This window comes from Oncorhynchus nerka, linkage group LG14, assembly GCF_034236695.1.
Source record: "Oncorhynchus nerka isolate Pitt River linkage group LG14, Oner_Uvic_2.0, whole genome shotgun sequence".
NCBI lineage: Eukaryota > Metazoa > Chordata > Actinopteri > Salmoniformes > Salmonidae > Oncorhynchus > Oncorhynchus nerka.
This window is the reverse complement of record NC_088409.1, coordinates 19,039,001-19,056,177: the sequence shown is the minus strand read 5'-3', so window position 1 is coordinate 19,056,177 and position 17,177 is coordinate 19,039,001. Positions and strand designations below refer to the sequence as shown.

The 17,177-nt window shown below is 43.0% G+C and overlaps 1 protein-coding gene across 3 annotated transcripts in view; it reads left to right on the top strand.

Annotated features, from left to right (window-relative positions):
* col6a4a (collagen, type VI, alpha 4a) overlaps positions 1 to 17,177 on the top strand; it is a 47,054-nt gene that overhangs the window by 25,564 nt on the left and 4,313 nt on the right. For 2 of the 3 annotated variants that reach the window (XR_010465729.1, XM_065027678.1), the window contains exons 8-35: positions 73 to 630; positions 738 to 1,313; positions 1,429 to 2,013; positions 2,222 to 2,571; positions 2,682 to 2,760; positions 2,876 to 3,027; positions 3,632 to 3,724; positions 3,897 to 3,950; positions 4,126 to 4,197; positions 5,074 to 5,100; positions 5,307 to 5,405; positions 5,767 to 5,829; positions 6,131 to 6,196; positions 6,421 to 6,474; positions 6,586 to 6,621; positions 6,772 to 6,834; positions 6,972 to 7,034; positions 7,157 to 7,219; positions 7,883 to 7,945; positions 8,077 to 8,127; positions 8,519 to 8,554; positions 8,685 to 8,747; positions 9,526 to 9,588; positions 9,781 to 9,816; positions 9,920 to 9,956; positions 10,110 to 10,157; positions 11,583 to 12,076; positions 12,186 to 12,285. Coding sequence is in view for 2 of the 3 variants with exons in the window: in XM_065027678.1 (XP_064883750.1) it covers positions 73 to 630; positions 738 to 1,313; positions 1,429 to 2,013; positions 2,222 to 2,571; positions 2,682 to 2,760; positions 2,876 to 3,027; positions 3,632 to 3,724; positions 3,897 to 3,950; positions 4,126 to 4,197; positions 5,074 to 5,100; positions 5,307 to 5,405; positions 5,767 to 5,829; positions 6,131 to 6,196; positions 6,421 to 6,474; positions 6,586 to 6,621; positions 6,772 to 6,834; positions 6,972 to 7,034; positions 7,157 to 7,219; positions 7,883 to 7,945; positions 8,077 to 8,127; positions 8,519 to 8,554; positions 8,685 to 8,747; positions 9,526 to 9,588; positions 9,781 to 9,816; positions 9,920 to 9,956; positions 10,110 to 10,157; positions 11,583 to 12,076; positions 12,186 to 12,285 (4,044 nt within the window). In the remaining variant the exon portion in view is untranslated. The remainder of the gene's footprint in view (positions 1 to 72; positions 631 to 737; positions 1,314 to 1,428; positions 2,014 to 2,221; positions 2,572 to 2,681; positions 2,761 to 2,875; positions 3,028 to 3,631; positions 3,725 to 3,896; positions 3,951 to 4,125; positions 4,198 to 5,073; positions 5,101 to 5,306; positions 5,406 to 5,766; positions 5,830 to 6,130; positions 6,197 to 6,420; positions 6,475 to 6,585; positions 6,622 to 6,771; positions 6,835 to 6,971; positions 7,035 to 7,156; positions 7,220 to 7,882; positions 7,946 to 8,076; positions 8,128 to 8,518; positions 8,555 to 8,684; positions 8,748 to 9,525; positions 9,589 to 9,780; positions 9,817 to 9,919; positions 9,957 to 10,109; positions 10,158 to 11,582; positions 12,077 to 12,185; positions 12,286 to 17,177) is intronic. The other variant, XM_065027679.1, reaches the window with a different exon arrangement.

The window sequence follows — 17,177 nt, the reverse complement described above, 5'->3', positions numbered from 1 at the left end:
GCCAGGGATTGATTATGAGCACACATTGAGTTATAACAACAGCTAAATTTAATATTTGTTCTCTATTCATAGTTTGCAACGACATGAAGGGGGATGTCCTCTTCTTGATCGACAGCTCAGGTAGCATCAACAACCCAGACTTCCAGAAGATGAAGGTCTTTATGCAATCCATCATCAACAAATCTGACATAGGCCTGGATAAAGTGCACGTGGGCATCATACAGTTCAGCACCAGCCAACAGGTGATCTTCCCTCTCAACAAGCATAATGATAAGGAAGGCATGTTGCAGGATTTACAAACGATGCAACAGATAGGCGGGGGCACACACACCGGCAAAGCCCTGTCCTACACCTCGCAGTTCTTTGACCCACCAAAAGGAGGGCGCACTAACGTGAAGCAGTTCCTGATTGTCGTAACCGATGGTGAGGCGCAGGATGAGGTAATGTCTCCTGCCAAGAAACTTCAAGACAAGGGTGTGATCATCTACGCTATTGGGGTGGTCAATGCCAACAATACACAGTTACTGGAGATCAGTGGCGCACAGGAGAGGGTCTACTCCGAGACGGACTTTGATGCACTCAAGGCTTTGGATAGCCAACTGGCATTGGCAATCTGTGATCCGGAGAGAGGTGAGTGCCACTTGGTTCATGAAACATTACTTAAAAGCAACAATGAGTTCACATTCCTTAGATTTTGACATTGATATTTTCCTCTATCTCTTCTTCTCTTCCACCAGAGTGTGTGAGGACGGAGATCGCAGACATAATTTTCTTGGTGGATGGCTCCACCAGCATCAGCTCAGATAATTTTGACATAATGAAAAACTTCATGATGTCCGTGGTCAATGAAACCTCTGTTGGGGAGAAGCAGACACGCTATGGTCTGATTGTCTTTTCAGACAACCCAGAGTCTAAATTCACACTCAACGAATACAAATCTAAGCGAGACGTCAATAGTGCCATCACAAAACTTAGAGAGCCCAGTGGAGACACCTACACTGGAAAGGCACTCAAGTATTCCTTGGGTTATTTTGGTGCACAGTACGGCGGGCGAAAGGCCCTAAATGTTCCCCAGTGGTTGATGGTGATCACAGATGGTGAGGCTACTGACCCCTATAGCCTAGCTGGGCCAGCCAAGGAGCTACGGGACAATGGGATCATAGTCTATAGCATCGGAGTGTTTAGAGCAAATAATCAAGAGCTTGAGCTCATGGCAGGGGACACGAATAAGGTTTTCTTTGTGGATGACTTCCATAAACTAGACACACTGCACAAAAATATTTCCTTTGAATTCTGCCAAACCAGCAAACCAGGTAAGACAGAATCCAACTGTAAAAACATCTAAGCTGAAAGTACAAAGCCTTGTAGCATAAGCATTTTGAAATGAGATGGTTCAACATGATCTGACGTCTTCTCTTCTCCTCTTAGTCTGTGAAAAAACGCAGGGGGATCTGGTCCTGTTGATTGACAGCTCAGGGAGCATCAGCACCACCGACTTCACTATCATGAAGAAGTTTGCCACAGACCTTGTTTCCAGCTTCAACATTGCAGAGCAGTCCTTCCGGGTGGGAGTCGCCCAGTTCAGCAGTGATCCTAAAAAGGAGTTCTTATTGAATGAGTATTACACAGAAGCAGAGGTGAACAACCAGATAAACAATATGATGCAGATTAGGTACACAACGAACATCGGAAAGGCCCTGGACTACGTCCGTACAGAGTACTTCCAACCAGCTAGAGGGAGCCGTATCAATGCCAAGGTCTCTCAGAACCTGGTTGTGATCACTGACGGACGTTCAGATGATGATGTTGTTGATGCAGCAGAGAAGCTCAAGGCCATGAACATTGAGGTGTTTGCCATCGGTATCGGGAAAGACCACAAACCTGTTGAGCTTGGGCAAATCACTCTCAACCCGGAAAGGGTCTTCTCTGTGCAGAACTTTGCCAGCCTGGACAAGATCAAGAAGAAGGTGGTGGATACTATATGCTCCTCCAAGGTACCACACACTCAAGCGGGTGAGTAAACCGTATGCACGTTTTATTTCTCTGTCTCTCCTGACTCAATGTAAAACCCTCATCAAAGAATGCTTGTTAGTGTTTGAAAAGGCTATTTTACATTGTCTCTCATATTATCCTTGAGTAAACCTAACACATAAAGCTTTTGAACTTGTTAAAGGGGTTCATTTGGATGATAAGTAATAATGAGTGTGTCTGTGTCCAATAGGCTGCACCATAGACATCGCCATGGGGTTCGATATTACACGCAGGGCCACCGCCCAGGGGCTCTTCGATGGCCAAGCCCAGCTACAGGCCTTCCTGCCACAGATCATCCGCTATGTGTCCAACCTGAAGGGCCTGTGCTGCGTGGCGGGAGATGGTTCCATTGAGACTAAGATTGGCTTCCGCGTGGTGGAGCAGGACGGAAAGGTTCTCGACGACTACAACTTTGTGAAGTACGATGAGAAAATTGTGGAGAAGGTTATGGCCCTGCAGACCTCCCAAACAACATACTTCAACTCCTTCCTCCTGCGTTCCTTCAGTGATAAGTTCCAGAAATCTAATGCTGGCGTGAAGGTGGGCCCAAACATGATGTCTCCTGTGTGGTTGATCACAGACTCCATAACATATATTTAGTTGGTTATTTCACATTGTAATAACAATGTCACAACTACTTTGTCCTTTAGGTGCTGGTGATCTTCTCAGACGGACTCGATGATGACGTGATGAAACTGGAGCAAGAGTCGGAACTTCTCCGCACTAAAGGTTAAAGAACCAGGGGCAACCCACCGAAACGGACAAATTTAAGAACATTCATGAGACAAAAATGAACATTAAAATCGGTTATACTTTTATCTCTGTCTTCCATGTCACATTTCAGGAAAAGGTATCAACGCCCTGCTTACAGTCGCCTTAGAAGGGGTCCAAAATGCCAACCTTCTTCAGATGGTGGAGTTTGGGCGAGGATTTGGCTACAAGCAGCCGCTCAACATTGGCATGCACAATTTAGGAAACACCCTGTTGACACAAATAGTAAGTGGTTCATCATTTTGTGACAACAGAATCAGAACAACCCTTTCAGTTGTATCTCCCTGTGTTGTAGTAATACTGTATGTCACTTAGACTGGCTAAGACTCTTTGGGCTGACATGTAAGTCCTTTATGTCTCTATCTACAGTAATTCCATTTCCAGTCATATTCCCAGCTGTAGGGACAGAGAAGTATTTCAGATATGTCTGAGTATTTTGGGTCATACAGTACAATGACAAATGTTTCTGTTTAAAAAAGCGGATTACGTGACATTGTTGAAGGATGTTGTCAGTCAGGTTGGAAGCATCAAAACTAGACCTCTGGGGTCATGGGAAATGGGATATAGTACACCATGAAATAGAGTCGTCACTTGCTAGAAATGTACTTAGCAACAGGAGCCACTGGAGACAAGAAAAACAGAGCAGTGACGTGATTGGTTGTTTTTAGATTGGCTTTTGAGATGAGTGCCTCCAAAGGTGTCTCCAATTATGAGGGTATGTCAACAAATGACATATTAGATTTAATAACACATGGTCTCATTCTCTCTCTTTCTATCCCACTCTCTACTTCTCCCCCTCTTTCTTCCCCCTCTCCCTTTCTCCCTCCAGGACACAGTGGCTGAGAGGGAGTGCTGCAATGTGATGTGTAAGTGCACCGGACATGAGGGTATCCGTGGCAACAGAGGACGCCCAGGGACAAAGGTGAGGCCCTCTGAGCCTTCTTTATAAAATGTTACAGTGTTTCAGATGTGACGTGACACAGTAATTTAACACTGTTAAAATACTGTAAAGAAGATGTGGGTCTATGTACTTCGTCAGTCCTCCCTTTGCCAGTTTCAGTTTCCTCATTTGCTTTTCGTTTCTCTCCTTACAGAGTCAGCCAGGACTGAAAGGACATCCTGGCTTCCCTGGCGAGGAGGGGGGAATTGTAAGTGTGTGTTTTCAGGGAGGGAAGAATAATTCTCAGTGTGGTATTCAGACATCTGACAAATCAAAACATATAAATCGTGGATGGTGGGCAAGGTCTACAAGTCAGTTTAATAACCTGTGACCTTTGACCTTAAAACCAATGACCCTTGTCCTCGCTCTCTAATTTCCCACAGGGCGAGAGAGGTCCACCAGGTCCCACTGGCCCACAGGGACTACAGGGCTGTTCTGGGAGGAGAGGCCTCAAGGTGAGCAGATGGACTACTGACTAACCAAAAATCTATGTTTATAGACCGTCTGGTCTGGAATGTTTCCCATTAATGTCTTCCCGACATCTGCTTTTAGATCACCTTTTACCATGACCCTTGGGCAGTTACCTGTCCAAAATAATCCCATCGGCCTCCCGGGTGGCGCAGTGGTTAAGGGCAGCGCCAGCTGTGCCATCAGAGTCCCTGGGCTCGCGCCCAGGCTCTGTCGTAACCGGCCGCGACCGGGAGGTCCGTGGGGCGATGCACAATTGGCCTAGCGTCGTCCGGGTCAGGGAGGGCTTGGTCGGTAGGGATGTCCTTGTCTCATCGCGCACCAGCGACTCCTGTGGCGGGCTGGGTGCAGTGCGCGCTAACCAAGGTTGCCAGGTGCACGGTGTACCCTCCGACACATTGGTGCGGCTGGCTTCCGGGTTGGATGCGCGCTGTGTTAAGAAGCAGTACGGCTGGTTGGGTTGTGTATCGGAGGACGCATGACTTTCAACCTCTCTCCCGAGCCCGTACGGGAATTGTAGCGATGAGACAAGATAGTAGCTACTACAACAATTGGATACCACGAAATTGGGGAGAAAAAGGGCTAAAAAAAATAAAAAATAATATAAAAAAATAATAATAATCCCATCTAATCTGACCTCTGAACCATGACCCTGGGGCAGTTACCTGTCCAAAATAATCCCATCTAATCTGATCTCTGAACCATGATGCGCTGGAGTTACCAGTCTAAAATAATCCCATCTGATCTCTGAACCATGATGCGCTGGAGTTACCAGTCTAAAATAATCCCATCTGATCTCTGAACCATGATGCGCTGGAGTTACCAGTCTAAAATAATCCCATCTGATCTCTGTTTTTTTCCAGGGCTCAAGAGCCTACAGAGGGGACAGGGTAAGTGTATGAAGCTGTTGATACCACGTTCACACAGCTAAATGTAGTGTACAGTAGAAACCTTTCTATGTGCAGTATACTAGGTATTTTGTCTTAACCGATGGAAAACCAGGTTTACCAGGGTGCTTTCTTTTTTTCATTGTGTGGATGTAAACGTCTGCTGTTGTTTAGTGTGTTGTGAATCAGTGTGCACATTACCATGGCAGGGTGATGATGGAGACCATGGCCTTGATGGGGTTGATGGTGAACAGGGTCTGATTGGAACAGCTGGAGCTGCAGGAGAGAGAGGAAACCCAGGAAGACCAGTAAACACATTTTCTCATATTTTACATATATTTCGCCAATATACTACTCCTAGGTCACTGATATACTACTTCTATGTCATTAATATACTACTGCTATGTCATTAATACGCTGCTCCTATGTCACCAATATCCTACTCCTGTCACCAGTATACTACTCCTATGTCACCAATATACTACTCCTATGTCACCAATATACTACTCCTATGTCACCAATATACTACTCCTGTCACTAATATACTACTCCTATGTCACTAATGTCATTCTCCTGTCACCAATATACTTCTCCTATGTCCCCAATATCCTACTCTTACTCGATTCTCTTCTCTAATGTCTAACCTATTGATGGTGGGTTCTCTTGCAGGGCAACAGCGGCCTCATAGGAGAGCCAGGAGTGAATGGGCAGCGTGGACTTAGAGGTGACCCTGTAAGTCACATAAACTATGGACACCATTTAACAGTGCAAATGATTTACGATGGTTCAGGGACCAGAATCTGCTGGTTTTAGGTTTTCCTTTCAATTAAGATCTAGATAACCAGACGAGGGCAGTTCCTCACTAATTAGTGACCTTAATTCATCAATCAAGTACAAGGGAGGAGCAAAAACCCACAGAGACTCGGAACGAGTTTGGGATGAGTTTGACAGTTGTGGTTTAGACTGTATCAAATGCTGTGTTTCTATATCTTATTTTCTAACTGCTACTAAAAGTTAGACTCTGGTGTTTTAGGGAGACTCTGGAGTGGACAGCATTGTCACGGGTCCCAAAGGAGGAAGGGGAAATCCAGGACTCCCGGTATGTAGCTTGTAGTTGGCCACTGTCAATGTACTGATCTAAGAATCACAATCACTTATTCACCAAGTTCATTTGCAAGTACCAGATCATTTTGACTGGCTCTTTCTAGTGAGTAAAGCAGGATTCCCTTACCGTCCTGGAGGGTGACAACACTGCTGTTATTCTCATCCTCTCTCTCCCTCAAAAACACCTTTTCTCTCTTGTCTCCCTTTCCACACCGACAGGGAGACCCAGGAGAAGAGGGCAGTCGAGCAGAAAGTGGAATCGTCGGAAACCCAGTGAGCGAAGTTTCATTTCTGCTAAGCTGTCCTTGTCCTGTTATACTGATGTTGTCTCACCTTTTTGGTCAATTGTCAAGTGATGATTATGTCCTGTGTCCTGCTTTGTAGGGTCCTCAAGGAAGAAGAGGTCTCCCTGGTCCAAATGTACAGTAGGCAGCATTATCAACAAAGCTACTTCATGAATAACAGTCCCTAGGATTACTATCTATATTTACTGTATGTACCCATTTCTGTGTTCTTTGTGTGTGTATGTGTGTTTTGTGTGTATGTTTGCCCGCGTGTGTGTGTGTCTAGGGAACACCAGGGGATCCAGGAGTTGTAGGCCTCCAAGGAATTCCTGGCTCTTCTGGACCACAGGTAAGTAATATATACCCATTCCCCTCATCCACAACTCCACAGTAATGTTACTACTGATGCACTTCTGTTGCATTTGGAACAGTCCCCCCAATACCTCAGATAATGTTGCTGAACATGTTTCTCTCCTGTGTGCACAGGGTATAAGAGGAGACTTGGGCCAGCCCGGACCCAGGGGCCTGCAGGGTTTACCTGGACCTCAGGTCACTTTTATTACCATTCTACTTCCATCCCATCTGACCACATTGAGGATGCCTGATACATAAATCCTACTGTTATGTGATGTTGACGTGTAATGATGGCGTATGAATGGATTTTCCCTCAGGGCACACCTGGAACTATGGGTGGCAAAGGATCAACAGGAAGACAAGGGATGAATGGACAGAAGGTGCATTGCCTTTGTTAGCAATTTATGCTATTCTTCAATAACACAAACTACAAAGCAAATCAGGGGGAGAAAAATAGGTTTATTTGAGAAGGATAAATCAAGATGTTATGCTGGGAGGTAGATGTTCAGATGTTCAGTCTCCCCTGTCCTCAGCTTTTCCCCACTGAACAAAGGAACAAGATCCCATTTAATAACCCCCATCCTAGTTTAGGGTTGACCAATCAGAAGTCCTTGCAGTACAACCTGGCCAATGGCCAAATAAATAGTATCCTGCCCCAGACTTCATGTACAGAACGTAGCACACGTCCCTCTGAGTTCAGGAGTGACATTTGACAGATTCTAAACAGATGTTGAACTGAAACCCAACTCCTATTTATAATTCCCTATTGACCATTAGGACTTTTAGTACGCTCGTCCTCTCAAACCCTCAAACTCTGCATTGTGTATTTATCTTCAAAATATTCTTCTACCTTTGACCTACAGTTATGTAATACATTACAATACAAAACATTAGCCATCTTGGTAGGACAATTTGTTACCAGGCCTAAAGAGCAACTGAAACATATTACACATAGACACATAAAAAGTATACTTAAAAAAATGTCTGTAAAATCATGTTTTATAGCCCTTCTTCCAACCCAATACTGTGTGGTTTCCTCACAGGGCCAACCTGGGGACCTCGGAGTCAACGGAGCCCTTGGAACACTTGGGCCAAGAGGGATGCCGGTAAGGTGTTGCCTTGTCATTACACACTTTACCTACATGCACACACACATGCTGTACACACACTGCAAGACTGTATGTTTTTGTAAGGTAATGTAAGAATGGGACGTGATGGTGTGTTTTCTTTAATACAGGGTCTTGATGGCAGTGACGGCCATGGGCCTCCCGGACCCCAGGGAATGAAGGTAAGGTACACTTACTCAGTACTCAGATCAACAGCTGCTGTCCATAGACATCCTAGTAGTTGATGAGGTTTTCCCCTTTGGAAAATATTGTTAATGTACTTAGTAGATTATAAAATGTCTCTTTTCATCTAAATGATGGTCGACTGACCGAAAGCTCAGCTAAATGAAATAAATGTGCATCTGACTGGAAGTGTTCAGAGACTTTTTCCTACTTCTCTAGTGTCGTTTTATTCCTCCAGCACCTTCTCTAATCAGATCTGGTTGTGTGCTAGATTCTGCCTATTATCTTTTCATTCAAATGAAAGGATTTTAATATACAGTAGATTTGTATTCCAGACATGTTTGATGGACACTAATAAATGATTCCTTGTGTTTTGTGATTACTTTAAAGGGAGAGCCTGGTTTCCATGGTTACCCTGGATTACAGGTCAGTTATTGATTTAAAATCTCCCCTTTCAGAATGGATAAGAGAACAAGGCTGGAATCCAATCATGGCACATTACATTCTGAAGCTCACAAAAAGTAAACAATCCCCTTTTCCTGTTTGTCATCTTCAGGGTGAAAGTGGTGATTTTGGAGTCAAAGGAGGTCCAGGCCCCAAAGGAAACCGAGGCAGAGGGGTGAGACTCACACACACTATCGCCAGGAGACCCCAGAGCGTCCTGTTGCACATGCATTGCTGCAACTGTTAAGTCAATACCACTACATTTTTAGTGCCCAGTCACACTTTATTTGGATAATCCCAGTGTACAAAACATTGACGCCTGCTTTTTCCGTGACATAGACTGACCAGGTGAATCCAGGCGAAAGCTATGATCCCATATTGATGTCACTTGTTAATAAATCCACTTAAATCAGTGAAAATAGGGTTAGGGTTAGGGTTAGAATTAGGGTTAGGGTTAGTTTTAGAATAAGGGTTAGGGTTAGAATTAGGGTTAGGGTTAGTTTTAGAATAAGGGTTAGGGTTAGAATTAGGGTTAGGGTTAGTTTTAGAATAAGGGTTAGGGTTAGAATTAGGGTTAGGGTTAGTTTTAGAATAAGGGTTAGGGTTAGAATTAGGGTTAGGAATAAGGGTTAGGGTTAGAATTAGGGTTAGGGTTAGGGTTAGAATTAGGGTTAGGGTTAGTTTTAGAATAAGGGTTAGAATTAGGGTTAGGGTTAGTTTTAGAATAAGGGTTAGGGTTAGTTTTAGCGTAAGGGTTAGTTTTAGAATAAGGGTTAGGGTAAGGGTTAGTTTTAGAATAAGGGTTAGGGTAAGGGTTAGTTTTAGAATAAGGGTTAGGGTTAGTTCAAACTTCAAACCTTGTGACATTTGCTTGGGCCACAGGTACTAATATGTGTTGACATGTATAAAACCTTCTGTTAAAATAGCCATATGTTACGATGTGATTGAACCAGGGGAACTCGGGCAGATCGGGTGAGTCAGGAGATCCCGGATCCATTGGACCACCGGGACACACTGTTAGTATTTCATTTGCGGTTTTGGATCTTTTAAAGGAAATTTACAAATCTCATGTATTAGTTGTTTTATTATTGTTATTTGTTTCAAGTGAATAATAGTAGTAGTTGTAGTTTTGGTTTTACAGTAGAAGTATTGGTAAGATATTCACTGTTTCCATGTGGATTTCTGACTAATTCTCTATTTCTATCTAGGGCTCTAGAGGCAGACCAGGAGAGAGAGCCATGTCTGTATGTGTATTCTGTCAGATTTTTTGTTCCAATTTAACTCTAAAACATTTTATGTAGAGAATCTTGAGAGCTATTTAACATGTTATTTTATTTGTCTCCCTAGGAATGCCAGCTGACCACCTATATCCGTGATAACTGTGGTAAGCTCTTGGTATTCCTACTCTATATTTTTTTGTAAGAAAAGATTCGCTGTGTCAATTGCTTTATTGCTGGTAAGGTCATGTTTTCATAAGCAAAGATGAATTCATTCCTAATTTTGTCTCTAAACTATGATATTTTTCTCCCCCAAACAGCATGCTCTCAAGGTATGTCTCCATTAACCCTTCATCGTCCAAATAAATGTATGTACTTGACTGAAGATTCTGGTGTAATCAAACCAGAACTCTTGGCAAAGTGATATTATGAATGGTTGTCATTAAAAATACCATTGCCCCCCTCTCCCCTACTCGCTCTCTGTACCTCTCTCCCTCTCCCCTTCTCTCTCTCTGTACCTATCTCCCTATCCCCTTCTCTGTACCGCTCTCCCTCTCCCCTTCTCTCTCTGTGTACCCCTCTCCCCCTCTCTCTCTGTGTCCCTCTCTCCCTTCCTCTCTCCTTCTCTCTCTCTGTCCGTCTCTCACTTCCTCTCTCCTTCTCTCTCTCTGTCCGTCTCTCACTTCCTCTCTCCTTCTCTCTCTCTGTCCGTCTCTCACTTCCTCTCTCCTTCTCTCTCTCTGTCCGTCTCTCACTTCCTCTCTCCTTCTCTCTCTCTGTCCGTCTCTCCCTTCCTCTCTCCTTCTCTCTCTGTGTCCGTCTCTCACTTCCTCTCTCCTTCTCTCTCTGTGTCCATCTCTCACTTCCTCTCTCCTTCTCTCTCTCTGTCCGTCTCTCACTTCCTCTCTCCTTCTCTCTCTCTGTCCGTCTCTCCCTTCCTCTCTCCTTCTCTCTCTCTGTCCGTCTCTCCCTTCCTCTCTCCTTCTCTCTCTCTGTCCGTCTCTCACTTCCTCTCTCCTTCTCGCTCTCTGTCCGTCTCTCACTTCCTCTCTCCCTCGCTCTCTGTACCTCTCTGTTCCTCTCTCCTTCTCTCTCTCTGTCCGTCTCTCTCTCTCTCCTCTGTCCGTCTCTCACTTCCTCTCTCCTTCTCTCTCTCTGTCCGTCTCTCACTTCCTCTCTCCTTCTCTCTCTCTGTCCGTCTCTCCCTTCCTCTCTCCTTCTCTCTCTCTGTCCGTCTCTCCCTTCCTCTCTCCTTCTCTCTCTCTGTACCTCTCTCCCTTCCTCTCTCCTCTCTCTCTGTCCGTCTCTCACTTCCTCTCTCCTTCTCTCTCTGTCCGTCTCTCACCCTCTCTCCTTCCTCGCTCTCTGTCTCTCTCTCTTCCTCTCTCCTCCTCCGTCCTTCCTCTCTCCTTCTCTCTCTCTGTCCGTCTCTCACTTCCTCTCTCCTTCTCGCTCTCTGTCCGTCTCTCACTTCCTCTCTCCTTCTCGTTCTCTGTCCGTCTCTCACTTCCTCTCTCCTTCTCTCGCTCTCTGTCCGTCTCTCACTTCCTCTCTCTCTTCTCTGTCCGCTCTCTCTCTCCTTCTCTCTCTCTGTCCGTCTCTCACTTCCTCTCTCCTTCTCGCTCTCTGTCCGTCTTTCCCTTCCTCTCCCCTTCTGTCTCTCTGTACCTCTCTCCATGTCTCTCCCCTTCTCTCTCTCTGTACCTCTCTCCATGCCTCTCCCCTTCTCTCTCCCTTCCTCTCCACTTCTCTCTCTCTGTACCTCTCTCCATGCCTCTCACTCTATCCCCCAGGCCAGGCAGCGTGCCCAGCCTACCCCACAGAGCTGGTCTTTGCTATGGATATGTCACAGGATGTGGAGCCTTCCACGTTTGAGAGGATGCGCTCCGCTCTCCTCTCCATATTGGATGACGTTGCCATCGCCGAGAGCAACTGCCCGACGGGTGCACGTGTTGCCGTGGTATCCTATAGTGCCAACACCAAGTACCTGATCCGATTCCAGGACTACCAACGCAAGCCGGAGTTGTTGGAGGCCATCCAAAACATTGCATTGGAACGAACATCCAACCAGCGCCATCTTGGGGAGGCCATGCGCTTTGTGGGGCGCCATGTCTTCAAGCGAACCCGTAAAGCGTTGACGATGAGGAAGGTGGCAGTGTTCTTCACCAACGGGCCCTCTGTGGACAGCGCTGCCATCGTCACGGCCGCCATGGAGTTCAAGGCCCTGAACATCGCTCCTGCTGTCATCGCCATGAGGAACTCCCCCGATGTTCAACGGGCTTTTGAGGTACAATTACTAACAGATGCTTTCTGGTTATGGGATAGTGAACAGGGCAGCAGAAAGGCTGGTGAATTGAAATGCAGCCCATGTGTGTTTTTGTTTTGTTGTGGCGCAGGCTGATGACACGGGCAGCTTCATCCTTGTTCGGCTGGTGGATAGGTCACAGGACCAAAATGCTGTGCTGACAAGAATCAAAAATTGCGTCATCTGCTACGGTAAGCACACAGGGACATAATAAAATATATTCTTATTTGGTATCAATGTACCAATATTCCCCTTGGGCATAAATAATTTTCTACTACTACTACACTATTACTGAAGCTACTGTACTACTAATACACTACTACTGATGATACTGTACTACTACTACTACTACACTACTAATGATGCTACTGTACTACACTACTACTACACTACTAATGATGCTACTGTACTACTACATTACTACTACTACTGATGCTACTGTACTACACTACTACTACTACTAATACACTACTACTGATGCTACTGTACTACTACTACTACTACACTACTAATGATGCTACTGTACTACACTACTGCTACACTACTAATGATGCTACTGTACTACTACATTACTACTACTACTACTACTGATGATACTGTACTACTACTACTGCTGCTACTGTACTACACTACTACTAATACACTACTACTGATGCTACTGTACTACTACTACTACTACACTACTAATGATGCTACTGTACTACACTACTACTACACAACTAATGATGCTACTGTACTACTACTACTACTGATGCTACTGTACTACTACTACTACTACTGATGCTGCTACTGTACTCTTCCTCCTACTACTACTACTACTGATTCTACTGTACTACTACTGATGCTACTGTACTACTACTACTACTGATGCTACTGTAATACTACTAATACTACTACTGCTACCACTGATGCTACTGTACTACTACTGATGCTACTGTACTACTACAATACTACTACTGATTCTACTGTACTACTACATTACTAATACTGATGCTACTGTACTACTACTACTACTACACTATTACTGAAGCTACTGTACTACTAATACACTACTACTGATGCTACTGTACTACTACTACTACTACACTACTAATGATGCTACTGTACTACACTACTACTACACTACTAATGATGCTACTGTACTACTACATTACTACTACTACTGATGCTACTGTACTACACTACTACTACTACTAATACACTACTACTGATGCTACTGTACTACTACTACTACTACACTACTAATGATGCTACTGTACTACACTACTACTACACTACTAATGATGCTACTGTACTACTACATTACTACTACTACTACTACTGATGATACTGTACTACTACTACTGCTGCTACTGTACTACACTACTACTACTACTACTACTGATGCTACTGTACTACTACTACTACTACTACTGATGCTGCTACTGTACTCTTCCTCCTACTACTACTACTGATTATACTGTACTACTACTGATGCTACTGTACTACTACTACTACTACTGCTGCTACTGTAATACTACTAATACTACTACTGCTACCACTGATGCTACTGTACTACTACAGTACTACTACTGATTCTACTGTACTACTACTAATACTACTAATACTGATGCTACTGTACTACTACTAATACTACTACTACTGATGCTACTGTACTACTACAGATTCTACTGTACTTCTACAGTACTACTACTGATTATACTGTACTACTACATTACTAATACTGATGCTACTGTACTACTACTAATACTACTAATACTGATGCTACTGTACTACTACTAATACTACTACTACTGATGCTACTGTACTACTACAGATTCTACTGTACTTCTACAGTACTACTACTGATGCTACTGTACTACTACTACTGATGCTACTGTACTACTACTGATGCTACTGCACTACTAATACTATTACTACTACAGCACTACTGATGCTACTGTACTACTATTACTGATGCTACTGTACTACTGCTACTGTACTACTACTGATGCTACTGTACTACTACTACTGATACTACTGCAGTACTACTGTACTATGACTGTACTACTACTACTGTGCTACTGTACTACTACTACTACTACTGATGCTACTGCACTACTACTGTACTACTACTACTGATGCTACTGTACTGCTACTGCTACTGTACTACTACTGTACTACTACTACTGTACTACTACTATTACTGCTACTATACTACTACTGTACTACTACTGCTACTGTACTACTACTGTACTACTACTACTGATGCTACTGTACTACTACTACTACTGATGCTACTGTACTACTACTGATGCTACTGTACTACTACTGTACTACTACTACTGATGCTACTGCACTACTACAGTACGACTATTACTGAGGCTACTGTACTACTACTACTGATGCTACTGTACTACTACTGCTACTGTACTACTACTACTGTACTACTACTACACTACTAATGATGCTACTGTACTACACTACTAATGATGCTACTGTATTACTACTACTACTGATGCTACTGTACTACACTACTACTACTACTAATACACTACTACTGATGCTACTGTACTACTACTACTACTACACTACTAATGATGCTACTGTACTACACTAGTGCTACACTACTAATGATGCTACTGTACTACTACATTACTACTACTACTACTACTACTACTACTACTGATGATACTGTACTACTACTACTGCTGCTACTGTACTACACTACTACTAATACACTACTACTGATGCTACTGTACTACTACTACTACTACACTACTAATGATGCTACTGTACTACACTACTACTACACTACTAATGATGCTACTGTACTACTACATTACTACTACTACTACTACTGATGCTGCTACTGTACTCTTCCTCCTACTACTACTACTGATTCTACTGTACTACTAATGATGCTACTGTACTACTACTGATGCTACTGTAATACTACTAATACTACTACTGCTACCACTGATGCTACTGTACTACTACTGATTCTACTGTACTACTACAATACTACTACTGATTCTACTGTACTACTACATTATTAATACTGATGCTACTGTACTACTACTACTACACTATTACTGAAGCTACTGTACTACTAATACACTACTACTGATGCTACTGTACTACTACTACTACTACACTACTAATGATGCTACTGTACTACACTACTACTACACTACTAATGATGCTACTGTACTACTACATTACTACTACTACTACTGATGCTACTGTACTACACTACTACTACTACTAATACACTACTACTGATGCTACTGTACTACTACTACTACTACACTACTAATGATGCTACTGTACTACACTACTACTACACTACTAATGATGCTACTGTACTACTACATTACTACTACTACTACTAATACTGATGATACTGTACTACTACTACTGTACTACACTACTACTACTACTACTACTACTACTACTACTGATGCTACTGTACTACTACTACTACTACTGATGCTGCTACTGTACTCTTCCTCCTACTACTACTACTGATTCTACTGTACTACTACTGATGCCACTGTACTACTACTACTACTACTGATGCTACTGTAATACTACTAATACTACTACTGCTACCACTGATGCTACTGTACTACTACAGTACTACTACTGATTCTACTGTACTACTACAATACTACTACTGATGCTACTGTACTACTACTACTACTACTACTACTATTACTGAAGCTACTGTACTACTAATACACTACTACTGATGCTACTGTACTACTACTACTACTACACTACTAATGATGCTACTGTACTACACTACTACTACACTACTAATGATGCTACTGTACTACTACATTACTACTACTACTACTGATGCTACTGTACTACACTACTACTACTACTAATACACTACTACTGATGCTACTGTACTACTACTACTACTACACTACTAATGATGCTACTGTACTACACTACTACTACACTACTAATGATGCTACTGTACTACTACATTACTACTACTACTACTAATACTGATGATACTGTACTACTACTACTGTACTACACTACTACTACTACTACTACTACTACTACTACTGATGCTACTGTACTACTACTACTACTACTGATGCTGCTACTGTACTCTTCCTCCTACTACTACTACTGATTCTACTGTACTACTACTGATGCCACTGTACTACTACTACTACTACTACTACTGATGCTACTGTAATACTACTAATACTACTACTGCTACCACTGATGCTACTGTACTACTACAGTACTACTACTGATTCTACTGTACTACTACAATACTACTACTGATGCTACTGTACTGCTACTAATACTACTAATACTGATGCTACTACTACACTACTACTACTGATTCTACTGTACTTCTACAGTACTACTACTGATGCTACTGTACTACTACTATGATGCTACTGTACTACTACTGATGCTACTGTACTACTAATACTATTACTACAGCACTACTGATGCTACTGTACTACTATTACTGATGCTACTGCAGTACTACTGTACTATGACTGTACTACTACTACTGTACTACTGCTACTGTACTACTACTACTACTACTGATGCTACTGCACTACTACTGTACTACTACTACTGATGCTACTGTACTGCTACTGCTACTGTACTACTACTACTACTGCTACTATACTACTACTGCTACTATACTACTACTGTACTACTGATGCTACTGTACTACTACTACTACTGATGCTACTGTACTACTACTGATGCTACTGTACTACTACTGATGCTACTGTACTACTACTGTACTACTACTACTGATGCTACTGCACTACTACAGTACGACTATTACTGAGGCTACTGTACTACTACTACTGATGCTACTGTACTACTACTAATGATGCTACTGTACTACACTACTACTACACTACTAATGATGCTACTGTACTACTACATTACTACTACTACTACTAATACTGATGATACTGTACTACTACTACTGTACTACACTACTACTACTACTACTACTACTACTACTACTGATGCTACTGTACTACTACTACTACTACTGATGCTGCTACTGTACTCTTCCTCCTACTACTACTACTGATTCTAC